The 23,862-nt window shown below is 45.4% G+C and overlaps 1 protein-coding gene across 4 annotated transcripts; it reads left to right on the top strand.

Annotated features, from left to right (window-relative positions):
* Positions 1 to 464: 464 nt before the first annotated feature.
* SLC44A2 (solute carrier family 44 member 2) lies at positions 465 to 23,379 on the top strand. Of its 4 annotated transcripts, none has more exons than XM_053464836.1 (22): positions 465 to 797; positions 12,743 to 12,791; positions 13,428 to 13,501; positions 13,921 to 14,005; positions 14,089 to 14,173; positions 14,489 to 14,605; positions 16,292 to 16,352; positions 16,612 to 16,738; positions 17,036 to 17,119; positions 17,243 to 17,355; positions 17,443 to 17,574; positions 17,672 to 17,771; positions 18,225 to 18,317; positions 18,868 to 18,952; positions 19,358 to 19,620; positions 19,713 to 19,807; positions 20,129 to 20,232; positions 20,642 to 20,715; positions 20,824 to 20,894; positions 20,984 to 21,072; positions 21,395 to 21,479; positions 22,101 to 22,662. In XM_053464836.1, exons 1-22 carry the CDS (start codon positions 755 to 757, stop codon positions 22,220 to 22,222), a joined length of 2,151 nt encoding a protein of 716 aa, XP_053320811.1. In that variant the 5' UTR covers positions 465 to 754; the 3' UTR covers positions 22,223 to 22,662. The 4 variants fall into 4 exon arrangements, with proteins under 4 accessions (XP_053320811.1, XP_053320813.1, XP_053320812.1 ...); XM_053464838.1 differs by lacking the exon at positions 22,101 to 22,662 and adding an exon at positions 22,674 to 23,379 and having other exon boundaries at positions 468 to 797; XM_053464837.1 differs by lacking the exon at positions 465 to 797 and adding an exon at positions 8,174 to 8,281.
* The last annotated feature ends 483 nt before the right edge of the window (positions 23,380 to 23,862 follow it).

Below are 23,862 nucleotides of genomic sequence, written 5' to 3'. Positions count from 1 at the left end.
CGGAAGTCTGAATTAAAGCACTGTCATGCATGCAGGGATGATATTGACCCTCTTCGCACGCAACGTTAATTATGTACCACCATGACATGCCTAAAGCGTGTATGTGTAATTTAACCCCGCCATCTCCCGGACACACCCTAGTCCCAAACCCCTAGGAATGGCCCATGGAAAATCACTCAAAGCAAACTTTATTACCCCAGAAATAAATATCTGAACGTGTATGAGTGTTGCCCCTTTAAGAACAGCAGCCCCTTTAAGAAGAAGACCCCACCTTGGCAGAGCACCAAATAGCGGATCACATTCCATCAGGGCGCTGCCCATCTTAGCCACGCCTCATATGCGCTTATTGGCCAATGAGTTACAATGTGTACAGAGTTAATGAAGGATGTGGGCGTGGTTGCGGCTCAGACATCTGGTGCAGAGGCAGCTGGAGATGCAGAGTGTGGTGGAGGGGAAGGGAGAAGTTTAATGCTGGGGGGAAGTGGAGAAGCAGAGCCGGGAGAATTTAGGCTTGTGGAATAATAACAGGGGCTGCTGGAAAGAGGACAGAAGGCATTGCATGTGGCGATAGAATACAGAGGGAATCTAGAAGAACGGCAGGGTTTGGTGCAAGAGCAGCCCACTGGATCTAGTAACTCTAGAGCAGGGACGGCATCTGGAATCCAGAGATACAAAAGGGAATAAAGAGCTGCAACGGAATTCCATCTGGAACACAGAGAGATCCTGAACAACAGAGACCCGGAATAGCTTAGAAATGGAGGAAGAGGAAGGGAAGACCCCTCCAGATGGAGCATATGGTAAGACTGGGAGAATGCTGCGGGTCTGTAGGCTTTAATGCATCAATTGCATGGGGTATAGATCCCCTCCAGATACTACAGGAAACCCCTCCCCATAACTTATCATATTATTCCATATAACCCTTCCTATAACTCCTCCTATTACTCCACACAACCCCTCCCTATAACTCCTCCTATTACTCCACACAACCCCTCCTATTACTCCACACAACCCCTCCCTATAACCCCTCCTATTACTCCACACAACCCCTCCCTATAACTCCTCCTATTACTCCACACAACCCCTCCCTATAACTCCTCCTATTACTCCACACAACCCCTCCCTATAACCCCTCCTATTACTCCACACAACCCCTCCCTATAACCTCTCCTATTACTCCACACAACCCCTCCCTATAACTCCTCCTATTACTCCACACAACCCCTCCCTATCACTCCATATAACCCATATCACTTCATATAACCCCTATCACTCCATATAACCCCTATCAGTTCATATAACCCCTATCACTCCATATAACCCCTATCACTCCATATAACCCCTATCACTCCCCCTATCTCTCCATATAACCCCTATCACTCCATGTAACCCATATCACTCCATATAACCCCTATCACTCCCCCTATCACTCCATATAACCCCTATCACTCCCCCTATCACTCCATATAACCCCTATAACTCCCCATCACTTCATATAACCCCTATCACTCCCCCTATCACTCCATATAACCCCTATCACTCCCACTATCACTTCATATAACCCCTATCACTCCATATAACCCCTATCACTCCATATAACCCCTATCACTCCCACTATCACTCCATATAACCCCTATCACTCCCCCTATCACTCCATATAACCCCTATAACTCCCCATCACTTCATATAACCCCTATCACTCCCCCTATCACTCCATATAACCCCTATAACTCCCCCCATCACTTCATATAACCCCTATCACTCCCCCTATCTCTCCATATAACCCCTATCACTCCCCCTATCTCTCCATATAACCCCTATCACTCCCCCTATCTCTCCATATAACCCCATTAACTCCTTTCACTACTCCATACACCTTGAAGCTGTGGGGCAGACACACAGCGCAGTCTGGCAGGGATTAAGATTAAATAAAAGGATGCGCGCCAGCCGTAGATCACACAGAATGAACGGTTTGCGTATTCCTAATCCATACATAGGATAACGGCGTCTGGGCGATGACAGGCGGATTAAAGCTCACGGCTCTGATCTCCGGCTGCGCATTGTATGAAGAGATGCTCGAGTCTTTGTCGATTATTATCCTTTATGATATGAAGCGCCAACATATTCCACAGCGCTGTACAATTTAAATATGGGGTGATTAACATATACATAACAAATATACATTTACGCAGACGGCAGGCGTCGGGGACCCTCCCCATGAGTTTACCATCTAGCCATATGGCCCATTCGTACAAAGTTCCGGCTAACAGTGGTGGGCTTGTGAGTTTACAATCTAACAGGCCCTTTATACCTTGTGAGCTTACAATCTAACAGGCCCTTTATAGCTGTGTTCTTTTATTGATATGTCATCCCAAACCCTTGCCTCTTGTGTTTAGTCCTAGAGGTAAATGTGTTTTGGATGATGTCATCCCAGCAATGCCAGGCAGTGGACAGTAGGACACTGCTGCCACCCAGTGGTCATTAAAGGTACAGTTTTTCACCATATTTAGAACCCTAGATGCTGTTAAAGGGACAGTATTAATATTTGTATTTATTGTTTTATATAGCGCCATCCTATTCAGTAGTGCTGTACAATGGGCAGACAGAATCATTAAAATGATCTGATTATAATGCTTAACCTTCATTAGCCTGAATTATAGTGAAATAATTGTTTTTCGCAGGATAGAAACATTTTTAAAACCTCTTGAAACTTTTGGGTTAGCGCTTTTATTTTGCACTCGGTAGGGGGTTGCCCAGACTCTTCCCATAACGCTACGAGGTGAAAGCATGAATGGTTGCGTCAAACTAAGGTGAAAAAAAGCCTAGAATTTTTAGCAAAAGTGACAGATCTGCTTTAATACCCCGAGGCTGACTTGAAATGAGTCACCTGGTCCACCAACCATTTCCAGATACCCGCAGGCCTAGCTCACCCATTACTCACGTGAACCGGTGTTCTAGAACTTGGCCAAAGTGTCTCAAGAAGCCGGTATCATAAATAGTGAAGGATTAAGGGCCCCTTCAAGCATGGACTGTTGAGACACGTCTGTTTCTCAGTAGAGGTGGCCCTGTATATTTTCTGTGCATATTAAATAAAGATCTCTTTTCCTCTTTGTTCTTCAGTTACATAGTGATGTATGATACGTGCATTTTACACAAACGTCAATCTAAAGTTTACGTTTCATAGACAGGTCTCCATGGGAGCTCCTTAGATTTAATTGTTTATTTAAATACATTTTAAATAGACAATATTCTAAACGGCATACAGTCACTTAACACGGCCAATGATTTTTGCACTAATCAGGCAATGTGCATACACCTAGTGACATCACACCACCGTTCATGTAATGTGATGTCATATGTGCGCCAGTGCCCTGCTGTGGGATAATGGAACGCTGGTAGGTATGTGAGTCATTTCACAGTTATTACTGAACTGCCACACCCAGCAGATGTGGTAGATGTTAATACAGTGAGAGGATTTAAACACGCATGGGACAGGCATATGGCTCCTGAATCTAAGACGAGACCAACGACTGATAAAAGGTCTCACTGGGGACAGTTGGCACATTGGCTTTGGTGGCCCGTAGCCCGGTTGTCACATGACATCTAGAATTTCTGTGTTTTCCGTTCGTTGGTCATTCTCAATGTCCCTGGGCAAAGCAAGGGCCCGGCAGAGCCCCGCGGTGCCACCGGCTTTCCTTTCTGAATAGGAAAAGGATAGGGGCCTAGCCGCTCTGCCGATTTGCTTAGAGAGGCTGACAGCAAATCGCGCCGCGCCACAAACCATCGAATACAAATTATGTTTGTGGTTTTTTTTGTTTGTTTTTCTTCTTTATATATTATATATGTGTTAAGTTTGTATGTTTTGTTCTTTTTTTTTCTCCTTTGGGACAACAGGAAAAGGAAAAATCTAAATAAAAAAAATAAAAAATAAATTTAATAATAATAATAATAATTTAAAAAAAAATAATAATAATAAAAATATATATATATATATATATATATATATCGATTGACATTACTGCCCTTTTTTGGTAGTTTGTGCCTCTATCTGTTTGAAGACAGGGGTTATTTTAAATCGTGGAACCAATGGAATTTTGGTATTCTTACTATGTCTTTGTAGAACCATAATTACCTTTCCTAATTTAGCATCCCCTCCCAAATTATATACTGCTCTTATCCAAACACAACTAGGGCACTGCTTCAACGACGTGTACGGATATAACCCACCGTTTTAATCTGAATATTATATTAAAAAATGGGTGAAAAGGCACAAATTTTCACAGTTTTATGAACAGAAAAGAATACTCGGCAATATAGCTCCTCGCTATATACTACAAACTATACCCAGGATTATCATTCTGGCAGGGAAGGGGTTACCCGAAGACGTTGGCAAGATCTTTTATAGTCTAAAAAGGGAGAGAAGTTCGGATCAAGTTCCAGGTTTCCGCCTTGAGAAAGCCAGCGATGGCTGCCAACGCCAAGACCAATCTCGACCGCTCCGTAGGAAACAGATGCTCGGAGATTAAGCGTAAAACGGGGGGAAAAAGAAAGGAAAACCCTTTCCTGTTATGATTAAAGTCTTTATTTTAAGACATTTGGAAGTTGGGTACCTGCACTCTGGGTCATACAGCAGGTATATGAAAAGAATTCTCAAGAAGTTTGACCCTCATGGGCATCCTGAATGTCTGGGGTGATGATTTTCTTTAGAGAAGCTGAAGGTAATGATCAATAACATGCAGTCCCTTGTATGTAAAGCATGTGAACCATAGAAGATCATTGGATATAAACATAAAAATAACAAAAAGCTTTTTTTCAGTTTCTATGGCAATACCGTATGAGCGCCTGCTTTTGTGTCACATGACAATTAAAGTGATCCCATTAAAAATCGTGAACGAGGCAACGTTTTATGTGATTAAAGAATTACTTGAAGGAAAGGTTTGGCATCCAAGAGTACTAGGAGTTTGTAACAGGAACCAGGGGTCTGTAGCAGAGACCCCCTGGCCGCCATCGCCGATACCCCTTTTTTATGTTCTCTGGGAAAAGCCCTCTGAAAGCCCTGGGGTAAAAAGTGCTTTTCCCACCTAGTAAAGCAGACAACTTCCAGCACCGAATGTAGAGGACAACGGAAACTTTATGGGGGCTTTTCTTGAGTATCAGTCAAAGGGAAGGATCAAGACAGACTAGCCAATAGTATAGAATAATAAATCAGTGTGGGGGGGTGTAAATGTAACCCCCATCAATCCCAGGACAAGCATAAGCACCTACTTCCAAAGTGACCAATGAGAGGGGTGCCCACCAGCTGCATGTTATTCTGTAGGCATCGTCATCTGGGATGTCTCTTTCCTCAACCAGGTGGTCCCACTCCCATAATGCCTCTCGTACACACTGAACTCTAATTAGGCGGGGGGTTAATGACTAATGAGATGAAACACATTATGTTCAATTAGTTTTGGCGAGCATGGTCCTGTAGTTGCTTGATTTTTATGAGTCTATGGTGTGAATCATGTTGGTTAGCAGAATCCGTATTCGAGTAATGAAATCGCTTGATTGAACCACTTTTGATCATGAAAAAATGTATGCACTTACATAGTATCTGATTTCCTAACACATACGCTTCCGCTCGAAAGTCTGGGGTCACTCAGCTGTTTCTATGGAAAACAAGGACATTTTTCGCTGTAACATAATTTGCAGAAGGCTTTTCTGACGATCTGTTGGCCACAACGTGCTATAGGAGTGATGAGAGTGATAAAGGACCTAACACGTCAATGTCTGGCTTAGTACATAGTGATGGGGTTACGCTGTACCACCGTCAATATCTGGCTCAGTATATAGTGATAGGAGTTATGCTGTACCACAGTCAATGTCTGGCTCGGTATATAGTGATAGGAGTTATGCTGTACCACAGTCAATGTCTGGCTCAGTATAGCGTGATAGGAGTTACGCTATACTACCGTCAATATCTGGCTCAGTATATAGTGATAGGAGTTATGCTGTACCACAGTCAATGTCTGGCTCAGTATAGTGTGACAGGAGTTATGCTGTACCATATCTGTTCAGTAAATGTTATTTATTTAATTTATGTTTTCTTAGATTTCTAATTTTTCTTTACATTTACAAATTTGTACAATAAACATAATTTTTTTGTGTCTTTCCATTTCTAAGTGAGTGGGGGGGGGCACATGCAGGATCTGCCCTGGGTGCCAAAATACTCTAGGTACCTCCCTGCATATATTCATGTTTATGTGCTGGTCCTACGGAATAGGTATTTATGCCTTTCCTACCCTGCCTCTACTCTGTGCGTGTTAAATCCAGCAGAGTAGGTGGAACGGCACCCTTTAAATTGGGGATAATCTCTCCCCTATTTAATCAAGCTCCATAGCTCCCATCTTTATAAGGGGCATTGCTTTGTCTGGTGGTGGTCATCCTCCTGTTTTTATGGCACGCCAATTCATACAGTCCTTAAGAATCGGGGCAGTCGTTTGCTATACATCTCTGTCCTGCTTATCTTTCACTGCCTGTTATCTGGAACCTCTTGCACTCAGCATTCATTCTATACTAAACATACGATTAGATTACGTAGTTCCAATATATGTTTGTATGCTGCAGATAAAGTAGAGCTTGTGAAAGTTTCCTGATCTGTTTGAAGACGTTGTTGCTTTACTGAGGTAAATATAGAAACATAGAATTTGCCTGCATTTCATATGGCACCATCATACTCCGCAGCGCTGTACAATAGGATAGGACCTTAATCAGTCGTTGGTGAGGTTGTGGCTGTGACATCATAACCCTGCGCCTTTAGTCCTGCGCGGGAGAGGGTGCAAGACCAGCCCTAAGCTTTCTATCACCATAGACGGACTAACACCGGAAAGAACCTCAACACTCCCAGCCATCCCAGTGGTGTATGGCAACTGCCCCGTTTGCTTATATGGTAGTACTGGCCCATAGAGGGCACCAAGGCCAGACTCCGGGGCATTTCAACAGGTGTTTGCCCTCTGTGCCCAACCAGACCGCGTGTCTCCTCGCTGCCGCGTGAGGGATGTATGGCTGAGTTACATACGTCGCCCCCTTTGAGATCAGAAACGCGTTTCCATTCCAAGCGGCGTTTCGCGATAAAGATGAAAGCGCAGGCGGTGATATGTCTGCGCGGCGCTTCCATTCGCTAACCCCTTAAAAACAACTATGGCTTCTTCTAAAGATAACGGCTTTATTATTATTCCACCCCGACGGCTGGTTTCATCTCTTTGTCCGCAGCAGGCCACCGAGAGCCCCAAAATCCCTCGTATTGTTGCGACTCTCGCGTCAGAATTCATTTAAAGCGAGCGTCGGTAAAACCACTTACCTAAGGTAGAAGCTGCAGCTGGTTGTACAAATCTTGCCTCTGATTGGTCGCTTGAAACAGCCATTCAGTGGCAGGAATGCGCTCTCATTAAGATGAATGGGAGCACTTTCTGTGCATGCGCCCGCAGGTCTGGAAACGACCCTCAGCTTTCACTGAGAGTTGGGTTGTGGGGGAGGGGCAGACACATGTTGGGGGGGTATTCACTGCAAGGGGGGCATCACAAGCCGGAGCGGGAAATCGCCGATAACCGGCCGTAGACCAAGGCTTAGATGTGATGGTGTAAGATGGTGAAAGATACGTGGAATAGCCTTCCAGCAGAGGTGGTAAAGGTTACCGCTATAAGCAATTTGCATAAGACTGTGTTGAATAGAACACAATGCGAAAGTAAGGTTTGATTTTTTACAGCCGGTTAAAAAACCGGGGCAGATAGACGGGCCGGGCGGTGATTATCTGCCAGTATATTCTAGGGACTGAAGGGCCACCCCGTGATTTGTGATCAGAGGAGCTGTCAGACGGCAGGGAATCTCTTCTAATATCCCACGACAGCTGCACCGTCCGCATATACACGTCCCCTCTGCCAGTCCCATCCCACATTCTCACTTTTTCCTCCCCACACGTCTCCAATATTCTCTACATCTCATACATGCTTCCCACCCTCCCTATTTATGAGACTCTGTTGTTCGCTTTTGTAAAGCTGACACCAGTTAAACCAGTTTGGAGGAGGCTGGGGAGGAGTAATTGGGTGTTTGGTACCAGCTGACTAGGGTGGGGGCAGAGAGAGGAGGGGGAAAGAAGGGAGGAGAGACTGGGGAGAAAGAGGGGATTGAGAGGAGGGGGATGAGAAGCTCGGAGGGGGTGTGTGGAGCGAGTTAAAGTAAGGTGGAGAGAAGCGGATTACAGCGAGCGGCAGCATGGGGGACGACGAGAATTATTATGGAAAGCACGGTAAGTGCCATGCTGGCGAGGGGCAGCGACGTAAACAATGATTTAGCGAGCGAGGACTCGCAAGTCTCCTTACGAGAAAATGCCAGTCAGGAAAAACCGAGATACTTTTAATCCTTGGTCAGGGGGTAACTGTACATTCGGTATACATCTAGCAGCGTGTGAGCCAGTCCTGATAATCTGCGGAGAGGGGGTTGCTATACACTAGGTATATACATTGTGGCGTGCGAGCCAGTCCTGATAATATGCAGAGAGGGGGTCGCTATACATTAGGTATACACCTAGCAGCATGTGGGCCAGTCCTGATAATCTGCGGTCAGGGGGTTGCTATACATTAGGTATATACCTAGCGGCGTGTGACGTTGGGTCAGTGGGTCACCATACACTAGGTATATATCTCGTGGCGTGTGAGCCAGTCCTGATAGACGTTGGGTCGGGGTCACTATACACTAGGTATATACCTCATGGCGTGTGAGCCAGTCCTGATACTCCCGGTCAGGGGGTCACTGTACACTAGGTATATATCTTGTGGCGTGTGAGCCAGTCCTGATAATCTGCGGAGAGGGGGTTGCTATACACTAGGTATATACATTGTGGCGTGTGAGCCAGTCCTGATAATATGCAGAGAGGGGGTTGCTATACACTAGGTATATACATTGTGGCGTGTGAGCCAGTCCTGATAATCTGCGGAGAGGGGGTTGCTATACATTAGGTATATACCTTGTGGCGTGTGAGCCAGTCCTGATACTCCGCGGTCAGGGGGTCACTATACACTAGGTATATATCTCGTAGCGTGTGAGCCAGTCCTGATACTCTGGGGTCAGGGGGTCACTATACACTTTCCTGCCCCTGACTGGCTGCTTCATGCCGAGAGTGCGCTGCAGCTTCTCCTAAAGGCTAAGCCCTCGAGACTTTTTTTATTTTCTTTTAAAGACTGTATATTAAAGTATTTGCGGTTTATTTTAATATACACTCTCCAGTGGTGGGGCTATATGGGGCACTATATGGCCAGAGGCCCAAGAGCCTGCCTCACATAGTTTGGCTAGGACCGGTGGCTATGTAGGCAGACCGTATGTTTTCTATAGGGGACGGATTGTGGAAACCTATAGATCTCCACCCTTGAGTATTTTCTAACCGTTACTCAACCATTTGTTGCCAAAACACAGCGTGATCAGCGAGTACTCAGACCTTTACCTAACTGGGTTTTCTAGAATGTACCAAGTCCTAGAAATCTGCCGCATCAAGAGGGGGAAAAAATCCTTAAAAAAGAGAGCGCGGGGACGGAGCGGCTGACGTCTTCATCCTGGGAACGCCTGAAGAATTTGCTTAACAAATTGTATAAAGTTTAAGGTTAGGAATGAGACCAGGTCTTACTTAATGAATTATTCCTAGTACGGGTGTGTGAATGTGAGGGCTGATGTTACATTCAGCAGAGACGGATGGATGACGCCTATAAGGGATGATAAACCCCTCTTAGGCCCAGCGTAGGGCATCTCTGCCCTCCCCGGTCGGGACCCTGACTGCGTTAAAGGACGCGCCGGGATGTCGCGTCATATCCCGGCACTCCATGTTATAAAGATGTAATGCAGTCAATGGTTGGGGGGGGGGGGCATTATCACCCAAGAGGGCCGCCACCTGGACCTTCTACCCTAGGCCTAGTCTCTTCATTGTGTCTTCTTGAAATATTTGTCTTCAAACACAGAGAGACTGTGAAGTTGCGTCTAAAGCGTGAAACTCTGGAATGTTGACTTCATAGTCCGGGCCAAGTTGCGTCAGAGAGCGTTTCTCACGCCAACGATGCGGAGTGTCCCGAGGCTCGAGAACGCTGCGGCTGGGGTTCTATGTTCCGCTGTCACTCCTTATCTTTAGGTAGAATCCCGTCCTGTACCTTCTGTAAGGGTGTTTAGGAAGCTTGGGTGGCATTATCGAGGAAGAAGAGTCCGTATGGCGTAGGTGGAAGGAGCCCCCCCCTGCATACTTAACCCGAAAAGTACACAAACCTCCCGGTTCCGCGACCCAAGATAATTCAGGTTTGACGCGGCTTGTCCTGACCCCGCCTGTTGTTTTTATGATTTGGTTCTGGCCCAACTTGCTTTTTTTCCCGGTGATTTGGTTTCCTGGAATTCTCGAGGGCTCCGTCTTCTCGCCCGCGGTATGTCCGCTGAGTGACCCGTGTAACGACGGTAAAACCGGTTATATTTTTGGTGTTTTATATAAATCCGCGTGGATCGTAACTAGGAAACGGAACACATCTCTCGCGTGGGAGATGGCTGTGAGTTGGGCAAAGGGGCCAGTGCATATGGGGGGCTTCTGCAGACCCCCCAAGGGAGACGCCACGTAAAGCTATAGGGACTTCTCGGCTGTTATAGGCGTTAAAGGGTTGTGGCTGACTGTGGCTCCGGTGACTCGCATGCGCGGGAGGTGGCACGTTTCTTTAGCGGGATTTGTTTTTGTCGCATTTCATGTAAATATTAGAATACCGGGCCAGATTTAGTTACCGATGTGTTCGAGGTGACACTGGGGAGGACAGAGACGGCTGGAAACTACTCACGTCATCGAGAATTGTTGGTGTTTGTGTCACGCACAGGGGATAATTATGGACCTAGACATCCCGCTTTCTGTGTATCGCTAATCAAGCCTGAGTTCAGGGTGAAAGTTTGATTTAATTTATACAGGATTACTTTCACTCTTTATGTCTCGTGTTATTTAAAGCCAAGGTCTGACACCCTGCGGTGGGAGGGGCAGACTCCGTGCCCCATAGCCCCCTCCTGTCTGTGTCACCCTGCGGTGGGAGGGGCAGACTCCGTGCCCCGTAGCCCCCTCCTGTGTGTCACCCTGCGGTGGGAGGGACAGACTCCGTGCCCCGTAGCCCCCCCTGTGTGTCACCCTGCGGTGGGAGGGGCAGACTCCGTGCCCCATAGCCCCCTCCTGTCTGCCACCCTGCGGTGGGAGGGACAGACTCCGTGCCCCATAGCCCCCTCCTGTCTGTCACCCTGTGGTGGATGGGGCAGACTCCGTTCCCCATAGCCCCCTCCTGTCTGTGTCACCCTGCGGTGGGAGGTGGGTATTGGGGCAGTTACTGTGTAGGGTATCTGACTATATTGTTGTCATTGTTGTGTATTGTATTATCTCGAAGCTCTGCAGGCCTGTGTGTTTTGCGTGACGTTTATACCTTGCCGGGGGTCTGAAACCTCCTCGCGCTGACATCGGCCACCCAGGCGGTTTGACATGCAGGATGTGGCGGCTGCTGCTACGTTGTTGTGAATTTGATCACAAGCTGCCCCTGCATTTGTGTACTGAGTATCTATACACGCGAATGTCGGCACGTGTACAAACTGTACATGTACAGATTCCCATTCAACATCATGCAATGTAGCCGAGAGGGCAGATTTTGCATCATTGCACCTTATTTAAAGGTGCCTGGCATTTAACCCTTAGAATGCCAGGCACGGATGATAAATAATACCAATAAATTGATACTCTCCCGATCTAGTATATAATGCAGCACCCTCCACATCTTCAAATACATGTGGGAAAATGAAATAACAATAGTACAAAAATTGGCCCAGCCTCCCGCTGGGAATTATGTGGCCCAGCACTCAGAAGGTTAAACCACGTAAGTGAATGTGTATATTTAAACATGAGTTAGCTTAGAGACCTCACCTTCTCCAGCCCTCCCTTAAAAATAAATAATGTTAATGCCCAAGCAGTGTTTAGTGGATACACGCTGGGCGTATTCGGCGTTCGTGTTCTCGTATGAATGTGTTTGTGTGGATAGTGTTGCAGGATGCCTGTGTGTTTGTACTGTAATGTCCATGTATTGTAATGTAGAGAGTTATACGTCTAGGGAACGGTTATGATACCCTTGAGGGGGCCTGAACAGGTTTGTCTTTAGCAGCGAACGTTGCCCCAGGTATGGGCTTGTCATAAAGTAGAGCGGGGCGGCCCATGGCCCCAGTACTCTGTATTGGGGCGGAAACTTCTCTAAATAAAAAAAAAAAAAATATTGGCAGCATAAAATCATTATTTTTTAGCATACCCCACCTGTATAGAAACTGCCTTGGTGTACGTTAGGGGTTTTATCTGTCCAGTTTAGAATGTTTGCCGGGTATCACAGGGTTCTAGAGCCCTAAAAGTCACAGTTATTTGTATAGAAATGGCAGGAAATTTGTTAATAAATAAAATACTTTATTCTTATAAATAACGTTCAGCCTAAAGTCTTGTAAAGCCACGCCACAGAAACATGTCCCCCGTGGGCCGTTTGAAATGTTGAGCGTGTTGGCCAGGGGTCAGTGCCGGTGCGCATCGCGCGGGCTGACACCGGAAATGGCACGTGATTCTGTTAACATGTATGCAGATTACAGACATGTCATTAACGTGTATATATGTGTGTTTGCATGCTAGTGTTGAAATATATTGTCACGATGAAGAGACCGGGGCGTAATGTTACGTTTGTCGTTTCAGGTGAACCGCAAAAGTATGATCCGAATTTCAAGGGCCCGATACAAAACCGGTAAGTCTCTTTGGAAAGCTGTTAAAAACGTCTCTGTAATGTATTTTACGAAACTAACACAACATAGTAATGTGAGAGTTATTGGGGGGGAAATAAGTAGGGGAATGCCTGAGTATCACAAACGCAGTAGGCCTTATTCACTAAACTGTGAGTTACAAGTGACGTGAAAACTTCTGACCATGATGTGACACACAAATGATTAATGTTTGCTTATTTTTGTTTTAATGTATTTCATATTCTTACTTGCATGTGAAATGAACGTTTTTTTTTCTTCAAATGAATTTAACGTAGGAATAAGCGTCACATTTTGGTAGGTGGTAGGTAACCAAAAACATTTGTCATGGTATTCATTTTTTTTTTGTTTTTTAACATTTAAAAATAAATAAATCACAGCGGTTGTTTATTTCACGCCCCCTGCAGAGTCTAAAAATATAACGGATGAGCGCGTGCCGGTTTATGTAAGCGCTTGCAGAAAACAGGAAATACGACTGCTGTGAAGCGTATAAAAGTAAACTATCTGTCTAAAAAAAAGAATAATAATATTTTTTTTTATAATTACTCATATTTGACCCAAAAAAAAAACGTACATGTCATCAAACTGATCATATTCTCCCCCCCCCCCATTATTTTCTGTAGGAGCTGTACGGATATACTGTGCTGTATCATTATAGTCCTCGCCATTATAGCCTATGTGGCTGTAGGGATTGTGGGTAAGTGTCCATGATGCAGTAAGGCAGATTTACTAAATAAAACCATTTCTCGAGGCCTTTGTTAACCCCGTGTGTACATATCTCACGCCCGCAGCGTTTTCGCGTGAACGGGAGGAAGTACAAATTAGTTTCACGTTAGATCGGCCGTGCCGTGCCTAGCGGGAAATACGGAGTGTTTATTACGGCTTATGGCTGTGTTAGTAGCCAACGTGGGCATCCATTTGCCACGTTAGACGGAAGGGAAAGTTGGCATAAAAAGAGGTCACTATACACCCCTGTATTGGTTCTTTAATTGACAAGCGGTCATCGGCCGGTAGCTTAAATCCAGAATAGTTCCGTATTAATTCGTATAATTGGTAGCCAAACCCCAGTTTACCCGCGATTCTGACCGCTTTCCAATCCTTGTTTGCTCCTCGCAGCCTGGACCTACGGAGATCCGCGCAAGGTGATCTACCCAACGGATAGCCGGGGGCAATTCTGCGGCCAAGCTGGGACCCCTTATGAGTGAGTGACCCCCACCGTGGACGGGGATGGATATTCTCCCTCTTACTGTCGTTTAACCCCTCGATCTCTCCTCGATCTTCCAGGAAGAAACCTTTCTTATTCTATTTTAACATCATGAAGTGTGCCAGCCCGCTCGTCCTGCTTGAATTCCAGTGTCCGACCACACAGGTAAACGCGTTTCGCTCCCGCTGTTACAGTGTGCCGGGGCCGTCCCTTCCATCGGTAGCTTCCTCAGACCTAACCGACCGTCCCTGTGAGCTGGAAAATAAATATGGCACCGCTAGTCCATGCCAAAATCTAATTGAAAGCTCTTGGGGTCAGACTACAACTCCCAGCATGCTTGGCCACATTCCGCTTCTTAGCATGAACCTGGGGTTAGTTTCTTAATTTTTGCACCAAAGTGAGTCAGTGATACGAAAACAAACACCTTGTCGTGCATTCAGGACGGCGCTGTGACCCCGTGTGTTATTGTTGCTTTTCCAGATCTGCGTGGAGAAATGTCCGGATAGATTCCTCACGTACTTATCAGTCGCCACCACTCAGCAAAACTTCGATTATTACAGACAGTTCTGCAGGGAGGGATTCAACAACTTCGCTAAGGTAAAGACCGCATTATGTTCATTAATGATATATAGATAATTATTATACAGCGCTGGGGGGTCATTATCAGTGTATAGATACTCGGTATTATTATACAGCGCTGGGTTCATTATCGGTGTATAGATACTCGGTATTATTATACAGCGCGGGGGTTCATTATCAGTGTATAGATACTCGGTATTATTATACAGTGCGGGGGGGTCATTATCAGTGTATAGATACTCGGTATTATTATACAGCGCGGGGTTCATTATCAGTGTATAGATACTCGGTATTATTATACAGCGCTGCGCGTTCATTATCAGTGTATAGATACTCGGTATTATTATACAGCGCGGGGTTCATTATCAGTGTATAGATACTCTGTATTATTATACAGCGCGGGGCGTTCATTATCAGTGTATAGATACTCGGTATTATTATACAGCGCGGGGCGTTCATTATCAGTGTATAGATACTCGGTATTATTATACAGCGTGGGGTTCATTATCAGTGTATAGATACTCGGTATTATTATACAGCGCGGGGCGTTCATTATCAGTGTATAGATACTCGTTATTATTATACAGCGCGGGGTTCATTATCAGTGTATAGATACTCGGTATTATTATACACCGCGGGGCGTTCATTATCGGTGTATAGATACTCGGTATTATTATACAGCGCGGGGTTCATTATCAGTGTATAGATACTCGGTATTATTATACAGCGCGGGGTTCATTATCAGTGTATAGATACTCGGTATTATTATACAGCGCGGGGTTCATTATCAGTGTATAGATACTCGGTATTATTATACAGCGCGGGGGGTTCATTATCAGTGTATAGATACTCGGTATTATTATACAGCGCGGGGTTCATTATCAGTGTATAGATACTCGGTATTATTATACAGCGCGGGGGGGGTTCATTATCAGTGTATAGATACTCGGTATTATTATACAGCGCGGGGCGTTCATTATCAGTGTATAGATACTCGGTATTATTATACAGCACGGGGCGTTCATTATCAGTGTATAGATACTCGGTATTATTATACAGCGCGGGGCGTTCATTATCAGTGTATAGATACTCGGTATTATTATACAGCGCGGGGTTCATTATCAGTGTATAGATACTCGGTATTATTATACAGCGGGGGGTTCGTTATCAGTGTATAGATACTCGGTATTATTATACAGCGCGGGGCGTTCATTATCAGTGTATAGATACTCGGTATTATTATACAGCGCGGGGCGTTCATTATCAGTGTATAGATACTCGGTATTATTATACAGCGCGGGGTTCATTATCAGTGTATAGATACTCGGTATTATTATACAGCGGGGGGTTCGTTATCAGTGTATAGATACTCGGTATTATTATACAGCGCGGGGCGTTCATTATCAGTGTATAGATACTCGGTATTATTATACAGCGCGGGGGGTTCATTATCAGTGTATAGATACTCGGTATTATTATACAGCGCGGGGCGTTCATTATCAGTGTATAAATACTCGGTATTATTATACAGCGCGGGGTTCATTATCAGTATTATTATACAGCGCGGGGCGTTCATTATGCCCTGGTTCAGGATAGATGTATTTGGGCCGGTGGTTTTGCCGCACGGCTCTTCCTTCCGGCTCGTTCATTATGGTGGATGTGATGCGCCGGTTAGTATTTATTATCCATCTCTCTCCTATGCAGAGCCCGGCTGAGGTGCTGAGAGATCGCGATTGTCCCGCTATGATTACCCCCAGCAAGCCGTGTGAGTATGGGGAGCCGTGGTCTTTCTGGAGTTTTTAAATGTTTGTGTTATTTATTGTTTTATATAGCTCCATCATATTCCGTAGCTCTGTACAATGAGTAGACCGAAAATAACATGCAGTATATACCATAACAATTTGTCTTACAGAAACAGATGAGGAGGGCCCTGTTCAAAGGAGCTTACAATCCTATTTTGTTCCTCTTATATCACCTTGTAACTTATAATGTGGCTTACTTTTTTCCCAATTCTTGTCCTCCAGTCACGAGAAGATGTTTCCCAGCCATAAATTTAAAGAAAGGGGTCGTTATGGTTGGAAACGCCACTACATTCGACGACGGGACCACGAACAAACATCGCAATGTAACGGATCTTGTTGAGGGAGCCAAGTGAGTGACGCTCTTCTAGTGAACCAACGATCCCACTTACTGGATCGTTGGTCTTCGTTTAGATTCAGGAGCCATATGCCTATCCCATAGATATTTACATTCCCGCACTGTGTTAACCTCTACCCTTTCTCCTGGGAGGATGTTCCACTTATCTACTACACGTTCCTTGAACTTAGAACAGCTCTGCCCCAGAGACTCTCCGCCATGTTTAGCTTCCCCAACTTATGATGCTGTTAGATTGTGGATGCACATTTAATGTTTATGGTTGAGTTGGCTCCATTTTTTTGTCCTGTACAGAAAAGCCAACGTGGTGTTAGAAGCTCGTCAGGTGGCCATGAAGGTGTTTGAGGACTACACCGTGTCGTGGTACTGGATAATCATGTAAGAGAGAGTACTTTGTGGCAGTAAAGCTGTCCTCGGCCAGCCAGAACCGGCATGTCTCTGGTGGGGTGTACATTGGGGGGCCGAGGTGTGATTATTAACCCTATGTGTTCTTCTGTCCAGAGGTCTGCTGATCGCCATGGTGGTCAGTTTGATATTTGTGGTCTTGTTGAGGTTCCTGGCTGGCATTATGATCTGGGTGATGATTGTCCTGCTGATAGCGGTAATGGGCTACGGTGAGCATCCCGATAACGTGACGCCCAACCTCACGGGTTGTACCCGCCGGGACTCCGATGTATAATCGTCCTCTCTGTCACCTCCAGGGATCTTTCACTGCTACATGGAATACGCTCAGCTGAAGGGACAGGCCGGGTCGGATGTCACGCTCACGGATATTGGGCTGCAGACGGACCTTCGCGTGTATCTGCACCTGCGCCAGACGTGGTTGGCGTTCAGTAAGTTGTATGAAATATGGGGGGTTTTATGATTGGCGCCGGTTATGCCCCCGTGTAATAATGTGTAACACTCACAAGCTTCCTATTTCGCTACCAGTGATCATCCTCTGTATCGTGGAGGTCATCGTGATCCTTCTGCTTATATTCCTGAGGAAGCGGATCCTGATAGCCATTGCGCTTATAAAGGAGGCCAGCAGGTGAGGAAAGCCTGGATACCAGGCTGTGATAATGTTCGAGGGCTGTCGCTTCTTCCCGTTCTCCAACTGCGTTCACGGTTTCATCTCCCTATGTTTTGCTATGCGATGTGAAATGAGCCAGGATAAGTCCTTCGTAGCCAGGCTCAGACCGGCCATCAGGTGGCCACCTACTTACAGATACTGGCGCCCCGGTATCCAGGTCGTCTTTTAATTCAGACCTCAAATCCGCGGCACCGTCACAATGTTCCTCTACCCTTTTCCACTTCTTCTTTTGCCTTCTCACAGTATAAAAGCCCTTACCCCAGTGCACGTCTGCGTGCAGCATTGGAGCTGGGCCTGTATAGTGAGTCCTTCCTGATGAGCAGTGCAGCTGTGACTTGAAGAAGCTCTTCTCACCATTCGTCTTTCCATGACTGTCCATCTGTTGGTAACTTTTCCCTCCTCTCTCCTCAGGGCAGTAGGACATGTCATGTCCTCCATGGTGTTCCCTCTATTCACATTCCTGCTTGTGTGTCTCTGTATCGCCTACTGGGCCATCACTGCCGTGTATCCTTATACCAGCCGTCCGCGGAACACCGAGCACTTCGGGTTCCCTCACCCTTCTACAACCATTAACTCGTATACAGCACTCTCATCCCACCGCTGCTTCTCCTCCTCATATCTCCACACCCAGGTCCTCTCATACCAGCCGAATTCACTCTAAAACACACCAGAAATCTCTCCACCGCCTAACAAACCCAAAGTGTCTGCCCCTTTTTGCCATCTGCTGACACCCAGTGATAGACCTCTGAGTAAACATCCTTATATCTTATGAGGAAACCCTGTGCTTCAGCTTCATCCTTTTGTACCACTTAATGCCACCTCCATGACATGTGGAAAGTCACCCCTCGGGGCTTCCACTCGCGTAACATGCGTACTTAAAGGCCAGCGTCGGCCCCAGGGCATGCGCAGTGTGTACCGCAGGTTTCGGAGTTGGCTACCTGGGAATGTTGTCACCCACAGCATCTCCCCTTAATGTGCAAACTCTACAGTCCTATGGCATATCGTAATGGCGGGAGACTCCTCTAGTTACTATTCCTTAATGATGCCGCTTCAGCTTTCTGTCCACTTCCAACCAAGCCGTCTATAAAGTGTTTAATGATACCCAATGTGAGTATGCTGGCGCCACCTGCGACCCAGAGGTGAGTCCCTGAACCAACGTTTGTATTTATGATCACTTACAACATATACTCATCAAAAGGACAGCATAAAGAAAGTATTTCCATACATTACATGAAACCTTAACCTATGCTATGGACAAGAGCGAGCTTGTACGTCCCAACTGTTCCCTCTGCCCAATGAACCCTTTGGGTAGCCGTTCTCCTCTGAGCTTTCATAGTGATTTACTTTCAAACCAATTCACCCAAACTTTTTGGCCAAGTATTAGTTGTAAGTTCTAAACAATGGGATGTTTCCGCTAAGACCCAGTGTTTTTTGCGTAGTGTGGAACATATATGCCCAATACATGGAGAAATATTTTGCTTTACATGTAGTATTGTTTTTGGAACATTTTTCTTCTCGGTATAAACCATTTTTTTCCCCCCTAGACCTTCAACTCTACCAATATCACCCAAGCGTGCCGTGATGCCCGGTGCCAGTTTGCATTCTACGGCGGGGAGACCTATTACCACAAGTACCTTATAGGGTTTCAGATCTACAACGCCTTCATGTTCCTATGGTTGGCCAACTTTGTTATCGCGTTGGGGCAGGTGACTCTGGCTGGGGCGTTTGCTTCCTATTATTGGGCCTTCAAGAAGCCAGATGACATGCCGGCGTTCCCCATCTTCTCATCCCTGGGCCGGGCGCTGAGGTGAGCTCCTTGACTGATGGCGTGCGCGTGGTGTCGGTGCCGTAAAATAAAGGCGATCGGTTCATGCTGTTTTCCGTTGGCGCATGTTGCAGGTATCACACGGGTTCTCTGGCATTTGGATCTCTCATTCTTGCCATCGTGCAATTAATCAGAATTATGTTGGAGTATCTGGATCATAAACTCAAAGGTAAGACCGCTACACTTCCTGATCAAAATGCACACGCGTTTTATGATGCCTGAGCAGGAGAACATGTCAGGTGTGACACAGACAGGAGGGGCTATGGGGCACGGAGTCTGTCCCTCCCACCGCAGGGTGACACAGACAGGAGGGGCTATGGGGCACGGAGTCTGTCCCTCCGCCTGCAGGGTGACACAGACAGGAGGGGGCTATGGGGCACGGAGTCTGTCCCTCCCACCGCAGGGTGACACAGACAGGAGGGGGCTATGGGGCATGCGAATTAACATTGTTAAATGCATATTTCTCTCGTCCTATTTTTCCTCCCCCCAGGATCAGAGAATAAAGTCGCGCGGTTCTTCTTGTGCTGTTTGAAATGCTGCTTCTGGTGCTTGGAGAAGTTTATAAAGTTTCTCAATCGGAACGCGTATATTATGGTGAGAGCCGCTATGACGAATACAACACGGGTCGGGACATAGGTGGGATGTTTCATGTCGCTGGCACTCTACATACAAATGGTATACTAGGCACTCGCCCCAACACAATATAATAAATGTCCATGGCTGGGTTTCCCTATAAAAAAAAAAAAAATACGGCTATATAAATTTTTTATTCACACAAAGATGTGAGCCCCCTGCTGCTTTTTAATGTGTTTATGTGCATATACTATATAAAAGCATACAACTAATTCACAATTGTGTTGGGAAAGTGTTACAGCTGCCTAGTGGTGAAGCTTAAAATTCATAAGGGGCAAACAGTTAAGCCGTATAAAGAAGCTCGCTATGGCTTGATGTTTGTGGATGTATCGGGGTAATACCGTAGTTAATACCCCTGTGTTGTTGACAGATAGCGATATACGGCACCAATTTCTGCACGTCCGCTCGGAATGCCTTTTTCCTGCTCATGAGGAACATTATTCGGTGAGTGGTGGCATCACGGCTATGACATCATATAATCGTATCCACATCGCGAAGGTGCTGAAACATACAAACCGCCATCAACCTCCTGCGTGTCTCTTCTCTCTGCAGTGTTGCCGTCCTAGATAAAGTCACAGACTTCTTGCTTTTCCTAGGAAAACTTCTGGTCGTAGGCTGTGTGGGTACGTATACGTTAGCAGGACTTATCATCAAGTCTGTTTCACTGTTCCATTATTATTATTTATTTTTTTTCTTTTTTTCCTCCCCACAGGCATCCTCGCTTTCTTCTTCTTTACCCACCGGATCCGTATTGTACAGGACACGGCTCCTGCCCTCAACTACTACTGGGTCCCCATCCTGGTGAGAATATTTTTATATTATATTATATTTATATTTAAATGTCAGCCTGCTGACAGCTCAAAGAGTTTTCTGAAATGTTAATGTTTCTATAGAATAAACCAGAGAGAAGGTAAAGCTTTAGATTTAATTTTCTTTTCATTTACTTTTTTGTGACTTATTAAATAGTATGTATATGTATGTATGTATATATATATGTGTGTGTGTGTGTATGTATGTATGTATATATATATATATAATCTCCATTAAGGTGCGTTGCCACAGGACTTCGCCCCTTCTATGTAATATAAATATGAGATTTAAATGTGTCCTGCTTTGTCTGCAGACCGTCGTTGTCGGATCTTACCTGATCGCGCATGGATTTTTCAGCGTGTACGGGATGTGCGTGGACACGCTCTTCTTGTGCTTCTGTAAGTATTTCTAAGACTTACCCGTAAAATAAAAATCGGCGGGCGATCCTGTGGATTGTGAGGGTGGGATGATAACTTGGCTTTGTGGCCTGAAAAGCTTGCGGATTAACCTTTCTGTTTCGGACTGTTTTAATACGGTGATGGCCTCTCCTTTACTAATCTTATTTTTTCCTTTTCCATTTCTCCTTCATCCCCACCCCAATCCCGGAAACTCCTTGTCTGTCTTTTCAATGTCTGGAACGCTGTTCCCTTCTTTCTGTCCTTATCTTTTACACCCGTCGTGTGCTTTCTGCTCCATCTCTCTTCTCGCTCTCTCTCTGCCTGTCATACGCTCGCGCTCTCTCTCTGCCTTGCGCTCGCTCTCTGTCTGTCTGCCGCTCGCTCGCTCTCTCTCTCTCTCTCTGTCTGCCTCGTGCTCGCTCTCTCTCTCTGCCTTGGGCTCTCTCGCTCTCTCTGTCTGCCTGCCTCCATTCCGTCTTTTCTCTGTGTCCTCCTTTTCTGGTCTCCCTCCCCTTTCTACTACACACGCTTCTCATCATCTCTTTTGCTTGCCTACTCCTCCCTTTTACCTTATCTGCCCCTTTTCAATGCACGTCCTCGGGGGTCCCGATGATCAACCAGGTGAAGATTTGGAGAGGAATGATGGTTCCTTGGAACGGCCATATTATATGTCGCCCGAACTCAGCCAGATCTTCCTCAAAAAAGGCGCAGAGTCCTTAAAATCCAGCGAGAGCCAGACCTGATAAAGGCGCAGTGGGTTTGGGCAGCAGCACACCCTTTGCTGTCGCGACTTAAGAAACCGTATATATAACGCTCTCCCCAAATGACTGATCCCTTCTCTATGCCTCTGTAAATGGAGAAAAGCAGTATGTGTGGGAAATACAGACTCTAAATATGGCCACCTGGCCTCACAATTCAGGGGCGAACACTATGGGGTGTCTCCTACACTGAATTAGAGTTCTTCACGGACCCTTTTCATGCATATATATCTAAAAACATTGTCTATGTAACCTGCCAACACCTAGTGCCTTGTTTTTAACTACTGCATGACCTGTTCCTAAACATACAACTGACTTTGTGTCCCTCTATCCCCCCCCCGTTTTCTTATCTCTCACGCTGTATTCTGAATCTGCCATCCCACCCTGCCAACTCCCACATCCTTCCTCTCCCGCCGCCCCTCTATCTCTTGTACAGTGGAAGATCTGGAAAGGAATGACGGATCGACGGAGAGACCGTACTTCATGTCCCCGAATCTCCAGAAACTCCTCAAGAAAAAGAATACAAAACAAGCTGAATAATAAGCCTCGTGCTATCCAATGTGGCTGCCCATCACTACAGAGGAGGAGGACTGACAGTCGTGCGTACGGTTTCCTGCGTTCTGAGTGTATTATAGGTTTATGGACTTGTTTGTTTAATGTACTTGGATTACAAAAGTGCTTTTATACATGTACAATGCTTATAAATGTGTGTACATATGCCTCATGTATAGTAACAATGCTTTACATGTATGCGAAGTGTACATTATTTAAGTGTTTGAGATGCTGTACACAAAAAATGCATACATTAGACCCCCCTTTTTTTATATAAACTTTTTTTTTTTTTTTTTAGGGGGGTCATCGAATAGGCCTGGGCACTAAACGTATTTATGACTATGCTTTTGAGCCTTTAACTGGATTAGCTGCCTTTTTTTTTTAAATTCTATGATTATAATTATTTTTGCATTGTTTCTTTTGTTTTTATATTTGCATGTACACCTGTTTCGTATGTGTATATAAGCATAACGCGGTCTGAAAGGTTTATAGAAACACCAAATATAAGAGAGCTACTATAAATGTGACTAGACTTGTCTCCAAGCTATGTACTGAAGTGATCGTAAATAATAAACCATCTTTTTTTTGTATCTCTGTATATGAATGTTTATCAATACACATTTTATTACCACTAAAATCACAAATCCTATATTTTACAGTTATATACACTAAATGAACCTATATAAATGGTCCAAAAAATTACTCTGATTGTCACAGAAAAAGAACAAGCTATGTAATGCTACCTGAAACATTTCGTGTTTCAACTCCTGTTTTTCTGTTATGACTTTCTCCTCTACTTAAGTCGTGTGCACTTTGCCTGATAATTTTGTGAGTTACAGGCGAGGGCATGTGAGTTCTATGTTAACTCGCCTGTAAACTCCCCCTTTACTCCTCCGTTACATTAAAGATTAAAAAATAAAATATACTAAACGTTGCTTCGGACATCCTAGTAACCAATAATTGACTCCCCATCCTCTGACGGCGGTTTAATAACGTGCATATACATCTTAAAGGAGACACAGACCCCAATCATAGTGTGTGGGGGGGGTGTAATCCCCTTTAGAGGAATGTGG

Source organism: Spea bombifrons, chromosome 4, assembly GCF_027358695.1.
Source record: "Spea bombifrons isolate aSpeBom1 chromosome 4, aSpeBom1.2.pri, whole genome shotgun sequence".
Taxonomy (NCBI): Eukaryota; Metazoa; Chordata; class Amphibia; order Anura; family Pelobatidae; genus Spea; species Spea bombifrons.
Note: the sequence above shows the minus strand (reverse complement) of the source record. Positions and strands in the feature narration are given on the sequence as shown.

Bases quoted from the DNA above. Each gene is read 5' to 3' on its own strand.
- SLC44A2 (XM_053464836.1), top strand. From the start codon at position 755: ATGGAGGAAGAGGAAGGGAAGACCCCTCCAGATGGAGCATATG. The intron at 17,120-17,242 runs GTAAGAGAGAGT...TCTTCTGTCCAG, and splicing joins TCGTGGTACTGGATAATCAT to AGGTCTGCTGATCGCCATGG. The intron at 21,073-21,394 runs GTGAGAATATTT...CTTTGTCTGCAG, and splicing joins ACTACTGGGTCCCCATCCTG to ACCGTCGTTGTCGGATCTTA.